The 17,895-nt window shown below is 42.7% G+C and overlaps 3 protein-coding genes across 4 annotated transcripts; 2 read left to right on the top strand and 1 right to left on the bottom strand.

The window, feature by feature from the left end:
• Positions 1-218: 218 nt before the first annotated feature.
• Positions 219-10,521, bottom strand: LOC105417499 (multidrug and toxin extrusion protein 1-like). The gene is made up of 18 exons (XM_029848670.1): positions 9,245-10,521; positions 5,766-5,963; positions 4,788-4,889; positions 4,633-4,701; positions 4,404-4,552; positions 4,279-4,321; positions 4,082-4,126; positions 3,765-3,862; positions 3,312-3,409; positions 3,106-3,219; positions 2,423-2,490; positions 2,230-2,338; positions 2,050-2,125; positions 1,906-1,975; positions 1,679-1,811; positions 1,172-1,266; positions 938-1,030; positions 219-843 (listed from the first exon to the last, which is right to left on the bottom strand). Exons 2-18 carry the CDS (start codon positions 5,919-5,921, stop codon positions 511-513), a joined length of 1,851 nt encoding a protein of 616 aa, XP_029704530.1. The 5' UTR covers positions 5,922-5,963; positions 9,245-10,521; the 3' UTR covers positions 219-510.
• On the top strand, positions 10,456-12,667 carry tmigd1 (transmembrane and immunoglobulin domain containing 1). The gene is made up of 6 exons (XM_011611643.2): positions 10,456-10,592; positions 10,685-10,969; positions 11,633-11,920; positions 12,043-12,146; positions 12,224-12,258; positions 12,362-12,667. Exons 1-5 carry the CDS (start codon positions 10,526-10,528, stop codon positions 12,233-12,235), a joined length of 756 nt encoding a protein of 251 aa, XP_011609945.1. The 5' UTR covers positions 10,456-10,525; the 3' UTR covers positions 12,236-12,258; positions 12,362-12,667.
• A 2,103-nt stretch (positions 12,668-14,770) lies between these two features.
• Positions 14,771-17,838, top strand: LOC105417495 (uncharacterized). 2 transcript variants are annotated; one of them, XM_011611645.2, is made up of 6 exons: positions 14,771-14,922; positions 15,381-15,693; positions 15,774-16,081; positions 16,171-16,266; positions 16,727-16,765; positions 17,172-17,838. In XM_011611645.2, the coding sequence occupies exons 2-5, from the start codon at positions 15,385-15,387 to the stop codon at positions 16,755-16,757; spliced, it is 744 nt and encodes a 247-aa protein (XP_011609947.1). In that variant the 5' UTR covers positions 14,771-14,922; positions 15,381-15,384; the 3' UTR covers positions 16,758-16,765; positions 17,172-17,838. The 2 variants fall into 2 exon arrangements, with proteins under 2 accessions (XP_011609947.1, XP_011609946.1); XM_011611644.2 differs by lacking the exon at positions 16,727-16,765.
• The last annotated feature ends 57 nt before the right edge of the window (positions 17,839-17,895 follow it).

Here is a 17,895-nt window from a genome sequence, read left to right as displayed (position 1 = left end):
TTAACTTTGAAGAAAATTCCGGAAAAACCTGTAAAATAGCAATAAAATGTGAATTTTCCCAAACACAGCCATAAATGTTTAACATCCACCAAATAAAAATGTTCTTTGAGTGTGGAAAAGTTTTTTGGGTTTTGCTTTTGGTTTTTAGAAACAATGACAAATAAAACAGAGGGTGGGTAATTCAAAGGGAACACAGACATTGCGGAAATACAGTATCTAAGTTACCAGTTGTAGTTTATTTGCTACAATTGGTGGCACATCATTCAAAAAGCTTTTTTTAACGAAAAGGGCATCTTGAAAGAGATTCAGTAAATAGATGCATAGATTCATCCATTTTTTTAATGTTGCATGAAAACAAAAAAAAAGTTAAGATAATGGTCAACGTGGGCCGCTGATGTCATTGAAATATCAAAACACCTCCTACTGTTTTTAGGAGAAAACTGACTTGAGCAAAGTGTCTTTCAGCCAAAGCTCTGCTGACCTTGTGGGTCAGAGCGACGTCCCACACACTCAGTGGTGTAGAGGCAGAGTTTTATTCTCAGACATGGTACCGTTGGCCAGTAACAGGATAGTGGGCTCAGGTACGGGGAACGCAACATGAAGAGCGACTCCCAGAACCAAAATGAGAACTACAACCAAGACAGCCAGCCCCCGTCGCAGCAGCAGCTGAGGGACAGAGAGCGGCGCGTTGGGTCGGCTGCCGGTGTTGCTCTGCTCGGCGTCTCCGTCAGGCGGGCCTGCGTCTGCGTTGTTGCCTTCATCCTCCTGGTAAACTTTCAGCTCCTGGGTGCTGACCAGAGTGTATCCCTCAGCCCTACGAACTCCCACACTGTCACAGTCGGCCTTCACAATACAAGGGTACAAAAGTTAAACACTCAATGACTCAACAATGACACAATTATAACGAACCAATCGGATGTTTTCTGCATGTGCGTACTGTGTTTTGGCAGTCAGAGTCAGGCACCACCCCGTCACCCTGAGCTACACTCACAGGAGCCCCCTCGGCTGGAACTCCAGCTCGCTTCTGAGCCTAAAAATGCAGCACAAGAAAAATGATGCTTTTAAATTCTGGTGTGTTTTTGTAGTTTGTTCCAGTTAACCAGTAGGACTAATTTATCTCAAGTAGATCATATTTTTCAGTGATGCTGATGCTCGATGATAAAAACATTACCTTCTTGGTGATTTTCTTCCAGTCGATTTTGTAGAACAAACCAAGAAAGAAGAGCGACTCCAGCAATATTCCAGTCCAGACACCCGCCCACAGACCTGACAGGAGACACAGAAACACCCTAAATGAAGGACAGCTCATGCTGGGGAGACGATAAATTACTGTGCAATGTATCTTTATAGCATAGTAATTACAAGGTAAAAGCTAGAAACACGTCAAACATCTTAACATCTGGAGTCACTGTGCATGCGTGTGCATGTGTGTCATGTGTGCATGCCCAGAGTCTCCATGCTCTCTGGACTGAGGGCTCTCTTTTCTTCCATTCCTTGCATTTATTGGGGTGGTACCATCCACACAAGATATTTAAGGTAGGTGGCACTAGCTCATGCGGATGGATACGTTCACCAGCCCTTTAGGATCGGCGTAAAGAGGCCGATGCTTCTGAGGGCTGCAGAGAGTCGTGCATCAATAGTGAGACATCCAGCGATAGATTATGAAAGAAAACTTTACCGAATAAACTCAGCTGTGCAACAAACATCAGAGATGCTCCCACTGCCAGACCGATGACGTAGTAACAGATCATGTTGGCGAAGGCAACAATTGCCTGCAGTCCTGATCCCAGACAGATCCCTGTGGAGGCAAGCTGCAGGAATACACAATCAGACCATGTGGAATCAGACAAAAAAGCACAGGTTTGGTTCATAAAATGGCCACATAAAATAATTTGCTCCACTTACCAGGAGTGCTTCAAAGAACCCAGCAAAGATGTTGAGAGTGAGGATGTGCGAGACAGTCGCCACAATATTTCTGCAGTGGAGAAGCATCATCATTCAGTTGCTTGAGAATGATGGAGGAGTGATATGTGGTTGTTGGAAACTCACTGGTCAGAGGTGAATATGTATCCGACGTACGGCTTGATTACAGCGATGATGATGCCCTGAACCACAGCAATCGTTCCTTTAGATAAAACCCAGTTGTGTTACTACGTTTGACACTGAACTACTCTGGATTTACAACTAAGATGCTGCTTCTACTTCTAATAATAATAATAACAAGAGTACCTACGAAAAGCAGAACCATTTTTCCACTGACTACAGCTCTCTCAGTGTCACCGGCCCCCAGCGCATTCCCCACACGTACACAAGCAGCTGCACTGGTGGCTGTCGGAACCTGCAGGGACCCAGCAGCAGAGACACATGTGTAGTAGCATTAAATGTTAGCATTTAAAAAATAATGATTATGAATGATTCATACCATTGCTGTTACAGTTGCTATTTGATACAGCACATGTTGAGCTGCAATAAGAGTTTCTCCAAACACTCCTGGTAAAACAAAGGTCAGAGTTCAGGCCTGTTTTAGGCTTTCACAGCTCCTTCACAAATTAAAGACCACAGGGTTAATGCTGTGTCTTTTATATCACCCAAATATCTTGAATTTAGCAAAATACCGTATTGGCCCGAATATAAGACGGTGTTTTTTGCATTGAAATAAGACTAAAAAAGTGGGGGTCGTCTTACATTCGGGGTCTAGACATTATACCCATTCACAACGCTAGATGGCGCCAGATATCTTTAAAGCGAATGCTGAACTTAACTTCCCAGGCCAAAGCGAACCCCTGTCACGAAGAAGAAGAAAAAAAATAGCGGTAGCACGAAGAAGAAGAAAAAAAAATAGCGGTAAGAAAGAAAAGAGAAGAAAATAAGAGAAGAGATAACAGAAAATAGTCTTTTTTCAAACTTGAGTCTTGAAAAAGAGGGGGTCGTCTAATGTTTAGGCCAATACGGTAGTAAAAAAAATTGTACGAATTTATGTTATGTTTAGCACAACTAATTACATTGGATGCCGGCAATAACTTCAATTAAAACAGCAACACTGATACAAAACTACAGGAAATGATTCGTATTTTTCAATGATTATGAGAAACAAAGAGCACTAACCAGCCATTACGGATAAAATCTCAAATATCCACCAGTCAAAGCACACCACGAGTGCACAGGGAACCGCCAGCTTCATGTAGGCCCCCCACTCTTGGAGACACTCCATGGACCAGCCTGAGGAGTTTGATTTAGATCAAAGTACAGTCGGCTCTGGATGCCCACCCTCAATAGTTCACATTCTTTTGCTGTTGCTGCCTCTAACTCACCGTCCCACGTCTCCACATGGAGCTTTTTCCATCTTATGAAGCCAAACAACAGCAGACAGGAGACGATATCAGAGAGGCTGTTTGTGATCGAGGAACCTCTGCAGACACACACGCCTCGTTACAATAAATGAGAATCCATGTTGCTCTGAAGATCGGCTGCATTAGGAAGTACGTCAGCACTGATGAATGTAAATGAAGCGGTGCTCTGAGTGCTCTGGGGGGAGCAGATCAAAATAAACGTCTTATTTCATAAAACAGCTCATCTTAAAATCTAAAATGACATCTCTTGAATATTTCACAACCATTACAAAAAAAACCTTTTCAAACTGCATACAGCAATCAAGATTTGAGACGTGGAATGGAGGCTAGCAGAGTTTTCTTTTTCTTTCTTCCTAAGGATTAGATGTTATATATTCGTCTGTGATTAAATACACAATGTGAGAACACACTTACGTGCCGCCCAACTGGAGGCTGTAGATTAAAACGTAGTTTGATATCACGTTAAATACATTTGTGGCCATGGAGCAGAACATCTGAGGCAAAGTGATCCCCTGGCAGACAGACAGAAATAGAAGTTAGTCAGAGCCCCACTATCATTTACTTTCATTTCTAAATACACTAACATGCTAATGTGCATCTTTATTCATACGCACTGGACATAGAACAGCTAATGTGGACACGTTGGCTACAGCAAAAAAAGAATCCCTTTCAGTGAATCACTGGTCAATAGAGCTGATATTCCAGGCAGGTGAAGCTCTCTGTTCCCTTACTTGGTTTTGCAGGTAGGAAGACTGCAATTCACGCAGCAGCACTGCCTGTGTAATAAGCAGAATCAGTGATCACCTTTTTTTTTAACTCCGATTGTGTCATTCATTTATTGATTATTTTGGAGATGTGAATATTTGACATTTGCTTTCTTATGGCACCAATTACTGGCGCATTAATACAGAGCAAACATTGACCTCACCGGAATAGCTGGTAGATACGCAACCACGTAAACGTTGGCAATTCTGGTGGGTTTTCAAACAGAGAAAATTCAAATGTCACAAACGGTTGAAGCAACAATAAATTAAGTGTTTCATGTCAATTTACCTCACTAACTTCTCATCCTGGTGCAACAGGAGCATTATGTTGGAAAAGTTGAGGAGAACAGCCCAAGAGAGCAAACAAAACAGGAACAGGATCAGCGAGCTCCTCTGGACGATGACTCCAACACGTTTCATGTTCTGACCTCCAAACGTCTGTCAATAGTGAGTGATAGCAACAGGAACTGAGTCAAACTCATTACAGAAGTTCAATGGGTTAAATGGGTTCAACTCACCTGGGAAATGAAGGTGTCGCACGCCCTTACAAGTCCAAAGCCCATCGAAACTGTGCTAACATTAATGGCCTGGAAGTAAATCAGGTGACAACAGGTAACTTTTGCTGTTTGATTCTCCTCAGATAAATTTACAGAAAGGTAAAGAATATCAGTACTGCTAAGGCCAGAGTAAAGCCACCCAGCTGAGCACTTCCAATGTGACCACAGAACACGCTGGTCACAAACTTTATGGAGATTTCCAGAAGCCGACATATCGTCTGTAACAAGAAGAAGATATCAGAAGGTTCCTGACTGTCATTGATAAAGGCATCGGTCAGGTTTAGTTTTAAAGTACCGTCCATCTCACTTTCTCCGTCGGTCAGCATTTAGTCCCACCTGACGTTTTCACAATCATAGTATTATATATATCGTATTATATATAATGATATGATAAAAGCAATAATGACGACAGAAGGAATAGCTGTATAATATAGGACAACAAGCGGATAACTACGGAAGCGTATTGCTACCACACATACAAAAAAGTCAATGCTCAGTATTATGTTAGAACGAGAAACTTTCACATAATTTTAAGATGTTGTTAAATCATAACGTTCTTTTTTCCAAAGCAAAAAAGACATGAAACTGAAAGCATAAGGGAAGAATTATGGCTTCATTGATCACTTCTCACCCTCTATTTGAGTAATCAAGGTTGTACTCAAAACATAACTAGTCCAAACTTAATCAGAGAAAGTGGTAGTTAGTAGTTGTCTAGGCAACCAGCACTGTTGCCGTTTTACCGTAATACCAGAATTAGCGGCGCATCCCAAAACACCGAGCGGCTGATTTGGCCAGAAAATGCGCCTCACTTGATAGCGGTAGAAAACCATTTCACTTCTAACTTGTTTAATGGGGGATAAAACGTTATTACGTGAAAACATAGCTCATTCCGAGATAATGTAATCGCTTCTAGTTATAACATGATACTGAGCAAAGCACTTCTTGTATGGTTGGCAGCAATACGCTTCTGTAGTTTCTGCCTGTTATCATATATTAGACAGCGATTATTCCTGTAATCATTATTGCTACTGCCATTCTATATACTAGCGCTTCCGTAGACAACAGGTTCCCCAGCAGTGTCGTCCTGGACTCACCAGTGGTCCTGTGAGCTTCATGGTTTGGTACAACTCCTCTCTGTACATGGGGGGCAGCCACCGACAGAGAAGTTTGGACCTGGTTGCATCTCCATCGTCTTGTTCACTGTTGTCCTTCTTAGCATCGCTTTCCCCAGCAGCAGACCCCGACTCCATCACTAGATCTGCAGGATCCCGGCAACTAAAATGATTTAAGTTCTAAAGTAATACAGAGAAAGTGAGAGAGAGATGGAGAGAGGGATGGAGAAGAGAGGGATGAGAGAGGTGCAGAGAGGGATGGAGAGAGGGATGAGAGAGAGGTGGAGAGAGGGGTGGAGAGAGAGAATCTAAATAAGTAATTTTTCATTGGGGTTACCAGTGTGAGCCCATTACACACATGGGAGTGACTTTATTAATAGGCCTATCAATTAGATTGTTAACAGAAAGTCTCCACCAATGTACCAGTACATATTAATAAAGAATTCATTTAAATTCATCATTCAAAGCGATGCTACGCTTTCCCCGGCAGCAGACCCCGAATCTAGATCTGCAGGATCCCGGCAACTAAAATGATTTATGTTCTAAAGTAATACAGAGAAAGTGAGAGAGAGATGGAGAGAGATGGAGATTTAATCACATCTTTATTCTGCCATTTTGTTCAACATTAACAGGAAATCATAGGACAAAGCAGCTTGAAAACTGACAATAGGTAAATGAATAGATGGAAGACAAATTATACCAGTTGGTCTGAAAAAAGAAAGGTCAAATCCCATAAACGAGCCTCCACTGGAGGTCAGCCACCATCTTGGAGAGAAGGAGGTTGTCGAAGCTCCTCCACTCAGGCCAAACCTCTTTCCCCAGGGCTAGTTTGGCCCTCCAGTGTGATCGGGACTGGCGCTCCAGCCTCTGCCTGTTCCGTCCCCTCACCATCAGTCCAGTCAGAGCCTTGCTCTCAGCCGAGACCAGTGTCACTTTTCCATACACAGTCTTTTCCATTAAGACGTGTCCATCAATAATGTGGTGCAACTCCACAGACTGAGGCTTAAAGTGTAGGGAGATCAGGATTCCCACCCCAGCACTGTTGGACAGTTTGTGGCTGCGGAAGACCTGGCCTGGCCAGTCCCCCCCCATTGTTTCCGTCACTGTCTCTTGAATTCGTAGAACCTCCAGTTTTGTCAGCCAGCACGGCTGAAACAGGGAAGCTCGCTTGGTATCAGAGCGAGACCCGTTTATATTAAGAGTCCCGATCTTGATGTTCATGATGAACCACAAAGTGAGAGAACAAATAAAAACGGGATAGGATAGACATCGTCATTTAAAAAAAAAAAGACACTAGCTGACGTCTTCAGAGCACTCTTGGCCTTGGTGACAAGCTTTTAGAGTCTGTAGACCTCCTGCTCTGAAATGACATTTTCCTTTTTAAAACGATTTACCGATCTTATAAAACCATTCAAATCAGGGAAGAAACTTTCGGTCCTGATTGCCCTCTGACCCTTAGTGTCAGATTAAGTGACCATCGGAGTCTTTAAGGACCATATAAAGCTGCCTCCGATGACACACCACGTGCTTTAACTTCAGGGACTTGCATCCCAGCAGCACCATTCGAACCGGCGAGACCACCTGTCCGTACTTGGACAGAGCTTTACACAGGTCGTCGTGTTTAATTAACGGTGGTGCGTTGTGTGATTTTGTTGGCCGGATTCACCAGCGGATAAACGGGGGTGAAGGCGTCCCTGAGGAAGACGCCGCTCTCCACCTTGGACACGTCGTCTAAGAAAATGAGCACCGCGCTGTTCATTCTGGAGGCCGACTTCACGCTCTCGAAGCCCACCACCTCACCCACAGCATAGCTCACCTCCTCAACCGACACACCGGCAAAACCTTCACCGCGTGTCGAGAAACAAACAGTTCGATCAAGCACTCTGAGTGATTCCAGACGAATTTAAACCTCTTCTCCTTGTTTACGTCACTTATCGCGACCTTTTGGCCCCTCCGAGACTTCGAGGTTTGTCTAAAAAAAGCTTTATTGACACCTGTGAAACAAACACTGGGCGCTCACTACAGCGGTGAGTCCCAATGTGTGAGCCGGCGCCCTGGTGGACGGTGTTGGTACTGCCGGCCGGCGCTGAGACTATATAAAATAAACAAATATGGTAGGAATCGAAATAATTTAATAAACTTATTAGAATGGTTTTTAATAAATAAAAACGCATTTATAAATAAAAATACAAACCAATTCAGTGTTCTTCTACTCTCATCTTAACTCAATACGATGAGGGTCAGCTCATTTTTCGACCCCTCACATAAGTATTGGAATGTAACTCATATCTCATTATCAATGGGGGATCATAACTGAGGGAATATTTCATCTTGTTTTGTGCCCTGCAAGATGCTGTGGTGGCTGCCAAGTGTCACAAGGAAAACAGAAAATGAAGCGTCAATTCAAAACCAATAATCAAAGCAAAACAATGTCATCTAAAGTATTCAAGAGGGTGCCTATCAATTGGATTCACAAGTGTTGGGCTGGAAGTCTTTAAACTGTCCGTGTGTAATACAACATTTACATGTGATACAACAGCACTTACGGCTTGAAGGACCAATCAGAGGAAATAATTGGATGTTCAGCCGGATTACTTTCTGCAGCTCACATCCATTCAGCCAGACATCCACAAACTGACAGCCAAGGTTAGTTAACGTGAGTTGATATAGTCGCACAATACAATAGGTTTCAAATTATAAAGGGTTGCTTTAGGATCAGAGCACTGATCACTGGGTCTCATTCATCAAATTTGGGCAGAGCGAATATGTTTAAACTGTTTGTAGACGTACATTTACGTCAATCTGGCATTCATCAACATTTTAGTAGCTCAGATCTGTTCGTAGCTACTATCAAAACCTTCACATGATTTCGACCGTGTGTAGCACCTGTGTAAATGTACCAACACACATAAAAAGCGCTGGTCACTATTGTAAATTACAACTTAAATTCATATTGCGCTCTGTTATGTAAATTGTAAGCACATGCCTTTCAAAAAATGTGATATAGGCATAGGCTAAACATGAAAAACCATTAGAAATATATGCAAAAACTATAGGAAATATATGCAAAGGCACGGGTCCTCCCCGGGACAAGTCACCAGTTCTTTGTAGGGTCCTAGTTGAGCATTTCTTGGTTTGGTACATTGCTCAAGGGCACCTTGACAGTGCTCTGCAGGTGTTTTAGAAACTTAAACCACTTCCGCAAAACACACTCATACACACAAACACATACACACAAGCGCACGCTCTCACACACACACACAAGCGCACGCTCTCACACACACACACAAGCGCGCGCGCACACACACACACACACACAGAGTTAAAGGCCCTGCATTAAACAAAGTCCACTAAACTAAGCTGTTCTGTGCACAATACAAAAAGATTAAAAGCTGCAACATGAGAGATAACAGGAAATATGTTAGCCTAAATCATTTCATTTAACATTAGACAACACTCACCTTGACGTCACCTTCAGGTTACACATTCCAGCTAAAGAGTTTCTGTGTTTGGTGGGACAGAGGAGCTGATTATCTAAGTGAGTCCTGCTACTTCCAGTTTATCACTTTAGCTCTGCACATTCCAATACCGTGAACTTTAACCCCTACCAACTGTGGCAGTACATGATAATGCTAACTGTGTATGTGGTGGGAGGTAAAAGCAGCTTTGGACTAAATATTAACACTATAAATAGATTAAATTTTCTTCTTTTAACTAGTAAAATATGAGCAAACGCATAGCATTATTTTATTCTATTAAAGCTGCATATGATAAAATATATTGTTTAAAAACACTGCATATATTTGTAGTTATTGTTACTTACAATCCAAACACCACAGTGAGACCAAATACATTTGATACATTATTTTACATATGTCATGTATGAAGGAAGTAGCTTTAATATCAAGCACGTGTCGTTTAAATTACAAACCAGATCTGAGAACTGATCCCAAGAGCTGCAGCTCAGTGGTTTAACAGCAGGAGCAACATGGAATAACTGACTGGTCCGATGAGGAGAATTCCTGCTGTCTGCTGGCTTTTCACTGTGAGGAGCTTTATAATTCAATGTAAATATAAATGTTTTAAATATTCAGAAACAAAATTATCTTGACAGAACTCAACCAAAAATTCAGGTTTTCTTTTTTTAAATACACTGCTTCATCAAAGCATTAGCTTAAGAGCATCAATAATCTTGAAGGAAATACAGGAAGAACCTATAAAATGCCTATAAATGTTAACGTCCAACAAATAAAAATGTTATATGAGCATTTGAGATTTTTTTGAAAACAGTAAAATATGTCAGAGGGTGGTAATCTGAGAGGGTGTTGACAGGAACAGTTAACTAAAAGCACGAGAAACCCAATTAGAAACAAAGAGGGATGATAAAAAAGGTCCTCACCCACTTGTAAACCGTTTAAGAGCCGTATTTATGCAGGAAACATCAGGAAGAAGGAGAACAGAGGCAAAACTTCTCATCAGGTAAAAACATCATCCTGTGAACGTGGAACGTCTTTGGTGCTTTTTCATTTCTGCTGCTTGTGTGGAGACAAATCAGTTATTTAAAGCTCATTTACAGAGTTTACTATTAACCCAGCTATTTCTCGGACATGCGCGTGAATTTCTAGACTTTTTTTTCTACCCTTGAAGTCCTTCTGTGAGACAACCTCTGGAAATCTCTGATTACAGTGACAAATTTTCAGAAACACGTTTTGCTGATATTTTGCGTCTCAGAACACAGAGACATGAAGTCAATGTTCAGACAGGTGTTTCTCCACTGGCTCCTGTGCTCCTGTACAACCCAGGTGTTAGGTAAGAGCTTCTGGTCATTAAATCATGAACCTTAGTAAGCATTCAGGCGAGGGCTCGTAACCTTCTCCCTCCGTCTTTGGCTCTTCCCGAAGGTGTCCTGATCCAGACGGCTCCGGGAACCAGCACCGACGGCGTTATAGTGACAGAGCTGAATAAGACCGTGTCGCTGGTTTGCCACATTAATGGCAGCTCGTACCAAGATGAAAATTTGGTCTGGCTGAGGAATGGTGCCAGTATCAGCCTAAAAGAAGGAAACACAGAAGGCCGCAGCAGCGTTTGCATCACCCCTGTCATCCAGGCAGACAACGGCGCCACATTCACCTGCTACCTGAGTAAAAACTCCTCACTGAGAGACTCGATCACCCTGAACGTCACATGTAAGTCTCAGTTAGTCATCCCAGCAGCTGGATTTGCAGATACTTTCTGTCTGTTTTTATGCAGAAATCTTTTCATTTTACTTCTGTTGTTTCTGAATATGACACATGCTATCCCAAGATGGTAAAATAATTTTTGGAATATCTATTATGGGCAATCAAAGCGAGCAAAATAAACCCGATGAAGCACTCTAGTTCCTAAATATGATTCATTCAGAAATTGGGCTCACATAAAAGAAAGAGGACAGGCAGATGAAAGCATTTATTTGGCTGAATAAAGTAAAACTAAAATAGAAAGCTTCTGATACGTGATGCAGCAGGAAGTTTCAACATTTAAGCGCTTGTGTCTAATTTACAACTATTGAAATATGCAAGTCAAGAAGTTCAGTTAAGAACTTTAAAAGATTTCTTTAAAATTTTAAAACAGCAATTTTAACTGAACCTTGAAGTGTCTTGAAGTATCAACCCAAAACTGTTAGGGAAGGGGGGGGGGGGGTAATTGCGTAACTGCAGCCTCCCACCAGGTGGCAAATGAGACCCTCTGTTCAGGTAGCTTTAATGAACACTTAGTGCACAGCTTTAATATTAAGGCTTTTAGCTGTTACTGTTTGATGTAAAGCAATAATATGCATGTGTGTAACAGCAGTGTGATCCCCCCCCCCCCAGATGGCCCGCAGCTTTCTGGGTCAGAGGAAATTACGGTAGAAAAAGAGGAGGCACTGGTGCTGCAGTGTGACATTTGGGCCAATCCGCCAGTCCAGTCCGTGTCCTGGACCTTTAATAACACTAATGTGGATCTGGAGGCCACGGGTTTGCTGGAGACCACTGACGGGTTTAACACCAAGCTGTCCAACGGCAGAGCGGTAAAAAGCTTACACGAAGGCACCTATGAGTGTTCAGCTATTCACGCCATCTATGGACGACACACCAAGACCTTCTATGTCACGGTAACAGGTCAGTTTGCATAACCCCCCTTTGTAAAGCCAGACGTTTGGGTTGAAAATGCCCATAATCAGCACAGTGTGTAACCAACACATCCGTGGATGAATCATCCTCGCCATTATCCTCATTTGTAGAGAAGACCTTCAAGTTCCCACTGTTCCCCATGATAGCTGGGCTGGTGGTGGTGTTCCTGACTATACTTCTGGCTATTATCGCTCGATGTCAGAGAATCATGAAGGTAACGCAGTCGAAGCACAAAGGCCGAGCTTGACTCACCCGAACTGACTCATCTAATGCTTTATCCTCTTCTGCCAGTGCTTCCAGTAGGTCTCCTGTCCTCGCTTCACCGGGTATGGAGTGATTCAAACGTCACCTCTCGGCTTTCTGTCCGCCTGATTCTGCAACATAGTGTTTCATTTTTAATATATTGGAGATGTTTCCTTTTTCCTTTAGGCTTTAATATTCAGAAATGTGCGTTGGAAGGCGAACGAGTCCGAGCTGTCAGAACCAGTGAAGGTGGTTAGCAGAACCATAGGAAACAATGTGGGGGGGCAGCAAGCCTGCTTCTTTTTAAATGTACATGTGAAAAGCACCAACTTGATGTTTCCATTGTGTTTTTGTAAGATTGTTCTAGTTTTGAGGAGAAACAGGATAAACATTTATATCCTCTGTATAATGCAACTTCTTAATATTTATTGTTGTACTTGGAAAATCTAACATAAATCGAATAAACATTAAAAGTCATACCTTTTAATGTTTTTTTTTTCGTCTTTCTGCAGTGTTTAAAAAAGTTTGCAGTCCTTTTCTGAACTTTAACCTGTATTTTAATGAGCTGTGTTCATTGAGCCACAAGTTGAGCCATAAACACGCCCGGGCTATCGGGAGGGTCAAAGTCCGCAGTGGTTCGCTTTTGCCGATAAAAAGTTAACAAGATCACATAAAAGGCGACAAACTTAAATGAGAACGATAACAGATTCACCAACAATGCAAAAAATAAACAGCAGGTTTTTTGTGTAAAAGGAGCTGATGGAGGACACGTGTTTGAATTTTATGTGGGAGATCTATTACATTCTTTTATATGGCATGCCATTTACTTTAGTGCTCCTTATTTTAATGTAGCCTTTAGATAAGTCGTCTTTAAAGCCACAAACGAAATTTCTCGTAAATCTTGTAAACCTGAGTGCAGCCTTTGACATCATTGATCAGAAAGATTTGCATCAAGGACGTCAACGAGCTTCTAGATAGGACTTTTGCAGTGTCCAAAGGTAACTGATCATTTGTCCTCGTCCACGTCCTGAAATCAATCTTCACAATCATCTAGAACTCCCTGCTGGACATTTAGGTGTGATACTTGACTTAAGCCTCCACGTTGATCAGCATGTCACAAAACAAGACCCATCCAGTCTTGCTGCTTCCATCTTCATGGATTCTTTATCTTCATCCAACAATATCCAGATCACCATAATCCCAGTCGGACCTGGACATGATCTCGTACGTGTTAATCTTCTCCAGGTTTGACTTCTGCAACCCCGGGCTGTCCAGAATCTCCAAATGGTCCCTCACTCCCAACAGCAAGTTCAAAGTTCAGCAGTGAAGCTGCTCACGGGTCCTAACAGACGTCATCACATCAACCCCATACTGGCCTTCCCCCAGTTCGACATATCCAGGAGCCTGAACATTAATATACATTTTTTCTTAAAAAAAAAAACATATATTAATGTTCAATTAACTGCCTCAATTTTTGCTGTGCTGCTGTTTGAACTGGCTATTAAGCGCTTAAAAATCCTGACTTCTAAACGGTGTCATTTAAATAAAGTTTTTATGAATTGCATTCACGTGGAGGTGAATGGTGTTTATGCTGTACATGACGTCAGGAGGTAATAATGAACTCTTTCTTGGTGGCCTATCGTGACACCTGCTGGACATGTTGCAGTATCTTTAATTTAGCGTTTCCTCAAATAACAAGACGGAAAATCCATTTAGCTCCTGCAGAGTGAGTCGGATTTTCACTGTTGCGTTAAACCAGAATCACAAACCACAGTAAAGGGAAGAAAAAAACACAATAATAATGATAATGATGATGATAATGATGATAATAATAATAATAATAATAATAATAATAATAATAATGGGAATTCCCCTCTAAACCAGGAGGAGGTTCTGAACCCTTCTTTATTAACAAATAAAATATGATTTTTTTTTTCAAATTATGTTTTACTGGTGCACAAAATGAACCATGCATCAACAACACTAGGAACAAGGAACAAACCTGGCAAAGCGTGATTTTCATACAAAAACATGTGATCAGGTGAGCTGATCCTCGTGATCCTCGCAGCTCATCAGTGTGTGGAGGCAGAGTGGCCCTTTCAGTACATCTGGCTCTCTTCGCCTTGAATTCTGCAAACTTTGTGTTCTTGTTCCTCATCTCCGTGCAGTTTAAGGAAGTCTTCCTTTAGTTTCGTCGGTGCTAGACTAGAACTAGTCCTACTAACTACTGAACTTGGCATTGCAAATCATGCAGTTGGGACGCCGATTCCCATCAGTTACACCTGTATCCATATTCGTCCGATTGCTTCTTCTGTTTTTGTTCGATTTAGTTGGTATGAAGGGATTATTAATTTAATCATTTAATAAATTCATTAGATATTAAGGAAAAAGTCACATGACGTACCGTCACAACAGTCTCCAAGGCGACTACTGCAGCACAGGTCCGAGCGGGGGTGTCAACAGGGATCATATGAGCCGAACCCCTGAGACTGACGCACCGAACTCCTGGGGTTCGGTAGAACCCGAGTTAAGACCCACTGATCTAAACAACAAGAAGTTTCATCTTGGAAAATTGACGTCATAGAGGCGCGTCGGTGGGAAAGGGGCGTGGTCACGGCCGTTTGCCCCGCCGCCAAATTCAAACACTGGGAGAAAGAAAGGAAGGAATAAAGGAAGCAAGGAAGCAAGGAAGGAGAGCGCAGCCGACACGCAGCAGGAGGAATAAAGCAACGCTTCTAGTACTCTAGGTAAGATATTAGCTGCTCCAGTTGTTTCTGTTGTGATCGAAGTAACGATTTTTCTGTGTGAGGGGGAGTTTGCACCTTAGCTGACAGGAGGAATTAGGAATTTTATGCATTGTTGAATGGACGGAGACCAGCGGCCTTTGTCTGATAAATGCGCCGATCGCTGTGTTGTGCTGTGTTTTGCTGTGTTGTGCTGTGTTTCTAGACGTTTATTGATCCTGGAGTTGCAGACCAACCTTAAAATGTTACTGAGAATAGTCAGCTTGATTATTGTTTCGTCATCGACATTTCTCAAATTTCCACATCAAATCACAGTATTGCAAATGTTCTCTTCCTTATTACACCTAATCTGTTTAGAAAATGAATGTAACTGTAGCCAATAACTCCACACTAATACGAATGAATTTATTCATTTACTATTGGAGTCTTCTAAAAATGGGTTTATTTATCACATTTAACAGGGAAATGGCATCTTCAGTGATGGATGGAGTTGGAAAGGCTGTGGTAGGAGTCTGGCGGGCGCATACCGTCCTGGATGAGTCTGATGGGGCAGAAAGCTCTCCAGAAGCCCCCGATCGCTTTCGCAAGCTTCGCTCCTCATCCTCACTCAACTCTCTGAGAATGTCCCTGCGCAAGCGCCTGCCGCTGCGCGCCGTCCAGACCAACTCCTTGCCAGAGAATCCCACTGGGGAGCCTGTGAAGGAGCAGCCAAAAACCAGCACCGTCCGAAAACTCAGCCGATGCGCTCGCAATTCAGTCAGTGAAATGTATCAGGTGGGTGGACTCTAGTATAAAGCTGTTCTGTGTGTTCAGTGGCTCTATTGTCCTCATTTCTAATCTCCATCTTGAACCAGAGGCTGCAGAGGACCCGAGAGTTTTCCAGGGAGGAATGTTTGGTACAGACCCCAGGTCGGACAGACAACGTTGAACAAAGGGCAGCTTCCACCTCTCGCACCCCAAGACGCACGCCTGGGCGGGCTGCCACTCCCAGACGAACCCCTGGAAATGCCAACACTCCAGGGCGCACGCCAGGCTCCAGGGGACGAAGAACCCCTGATGCAGGTGTACGTGGGGTGAAGGCTGCAGGAGGCAGGAGGCACCTGGTCCGTATGGCGGCACTACGAAGCCCTTACGCCTCCCCCAGCGCCCACAGCCAGAGACTGTAAGTCCTCACGTCAGGCATCTTCCTCTTTTCTGTAATTCTGTGTCTGATTTATTTGCTGCTTCATCTTCTTTTTGTGTGTGGAAAAGAAAATTTGACCAAGATTTGGAGTCGGTGTCCAGCGGGCTCAGGAGGCTGAAGCATCTGTCTAAAGTGTTTGATGACCTGATCGGCAGAGACGACAGGTAAAACATCTGTTGAGTTTACAGCACCGATCGCCCGATGTTTGCTGTAACCAATTTTGATTGTTACCAGCCAGAGAGAATTCCTGATCGTCCTCATGAATAAAAGCCTGTGTGTGTTTTCTACACCACAGAAGCACAGGATGGCTCCTAACAGCCGCCTACACAAATAATCCCAGATTCCTGCCTGGGAGAATTCCCTCCTCATTTTGAAACAGGGTCTGTGTTTCTGGAATGTGGTTGGGGGGGGGGGTGAGGGGGGAGAGAGCAGGGGTTGAGAGTGTGTGTGTGTGTGTTTGAGGGCCAGATGAAGCTCCGAGAGGGTTTGCAGCTAAATTTACATCATTTCCTGTGTTGACATTTGAAAATCTGAATTCCCGGCTGGACCAGATCAGTGAAAGACTTCCTTCCACACCACCTGCTTTTGGAATTTTAACCAGACATTGTTTCTCTTTTACACCAGACAGTTCGGCTATTCTCTAATTGCGGAGTAGTGAAGAAGGTAAACCAAACGTGCTCCTTAAACAAAAGCCAATTGGGGTTTCTTTATTCGACTTGGTGACGCGGCCGTGCATGGCGCAGCTCGTTGCACATTGTGACGCACGCAGGGGCGAGTGAATGAAATACTGATATCAACGGTCTCGCTGCGCTGTGAAGCCGTTTAACAGTGTCTGAATAACAGCATTGTCCACACAGGCTGCTCTTCTTCCTGGACCGACTTGCATCCTCTTCCTCTGTCTTTTCCACATTTACCCCTCCGGCTGCCTGCATGTCTAATGATGCCTGAACATTTAAATCTTACTTAATACTGTCAAAACTGTCCACTTTATAAATGCATTCAGATCTTCAACATTCACGTTTTGGCCTTTGTGTAAATTTCTCTTATTGACTTGTTTCTCTACTTTCAGCACAAGTGCAAAGGAAACTTGTGGAGGAGCCGTGATGAGAAAGTTGGACCCCAGCGGTAAACTCAGCCGGTCCAATCTCGCTCGCCGAGCAACAAACCTGTCTGACACACTCGGAGGCTGGGCCAACACAGCCGTGAACACTATTCACAAATCCATCTGAGCTGTGTGTATGTGACGCACGGGGCCTTTTCCAGCAATGTTGCCACCTTAATGTGATATAACTGTTAAATTTGCATGTAGTGTTGTGTCAGTATACTATCTGTGCATTTAGCAAGCATTTCTTGTCTGTTTACATAGCTCAGGTTAGCTACTTATGGACAAAATACTCTGTGTAGCTGCCAAAGGGATTTTTGTATTGACTTTATATCTTTTATAGCTGCTACAAGCAAATGTTAGGTTTTATTTTTTATAGTACAAACCTGTAGCTCGTGTTCTTTCTCTATGTATGAAAAAATGTTGCACAAGTTGAATTTGGATCTTCAGAACTAACACTAATTTTCCTGACTGAGGAGAGACACAATTTCCTCTTTTTAAACAGTCTGCATGGAATAATGTTACTAACTTTGATGTGGATTATTTTTGTTTGAATTATGCCAAAATGTAAACGTGTTTTTTATGAAACAGTACTTTTATATATACTTTATATAAAGCGTAGAAAAAAATTTAATTGGGATTTTTGTTCTTTCCAGGTTTCAGTCCAGATTTAAGGACCTGTGAATGATGT

Source organism: Takifugu rubripes, chromosome 15 (assembly GCF_901000725.2).
Source record: "Takifugu rubripes chromosome 15, fTakRub1.2, whole genome shotgun sequence".
Taxonomy (NCBI): Eukaryota; Metazoa; Chordata; class Actinopteri; order Tetraodontiformes; family Tetraodontidae; genus Takifugu; species Takifugu rubripes.
The sequence above is the reverse complement of the archived record's forward strand: the minus strand, read 5'-3'. Positions and strand labels throughout refer to the sequence as shown.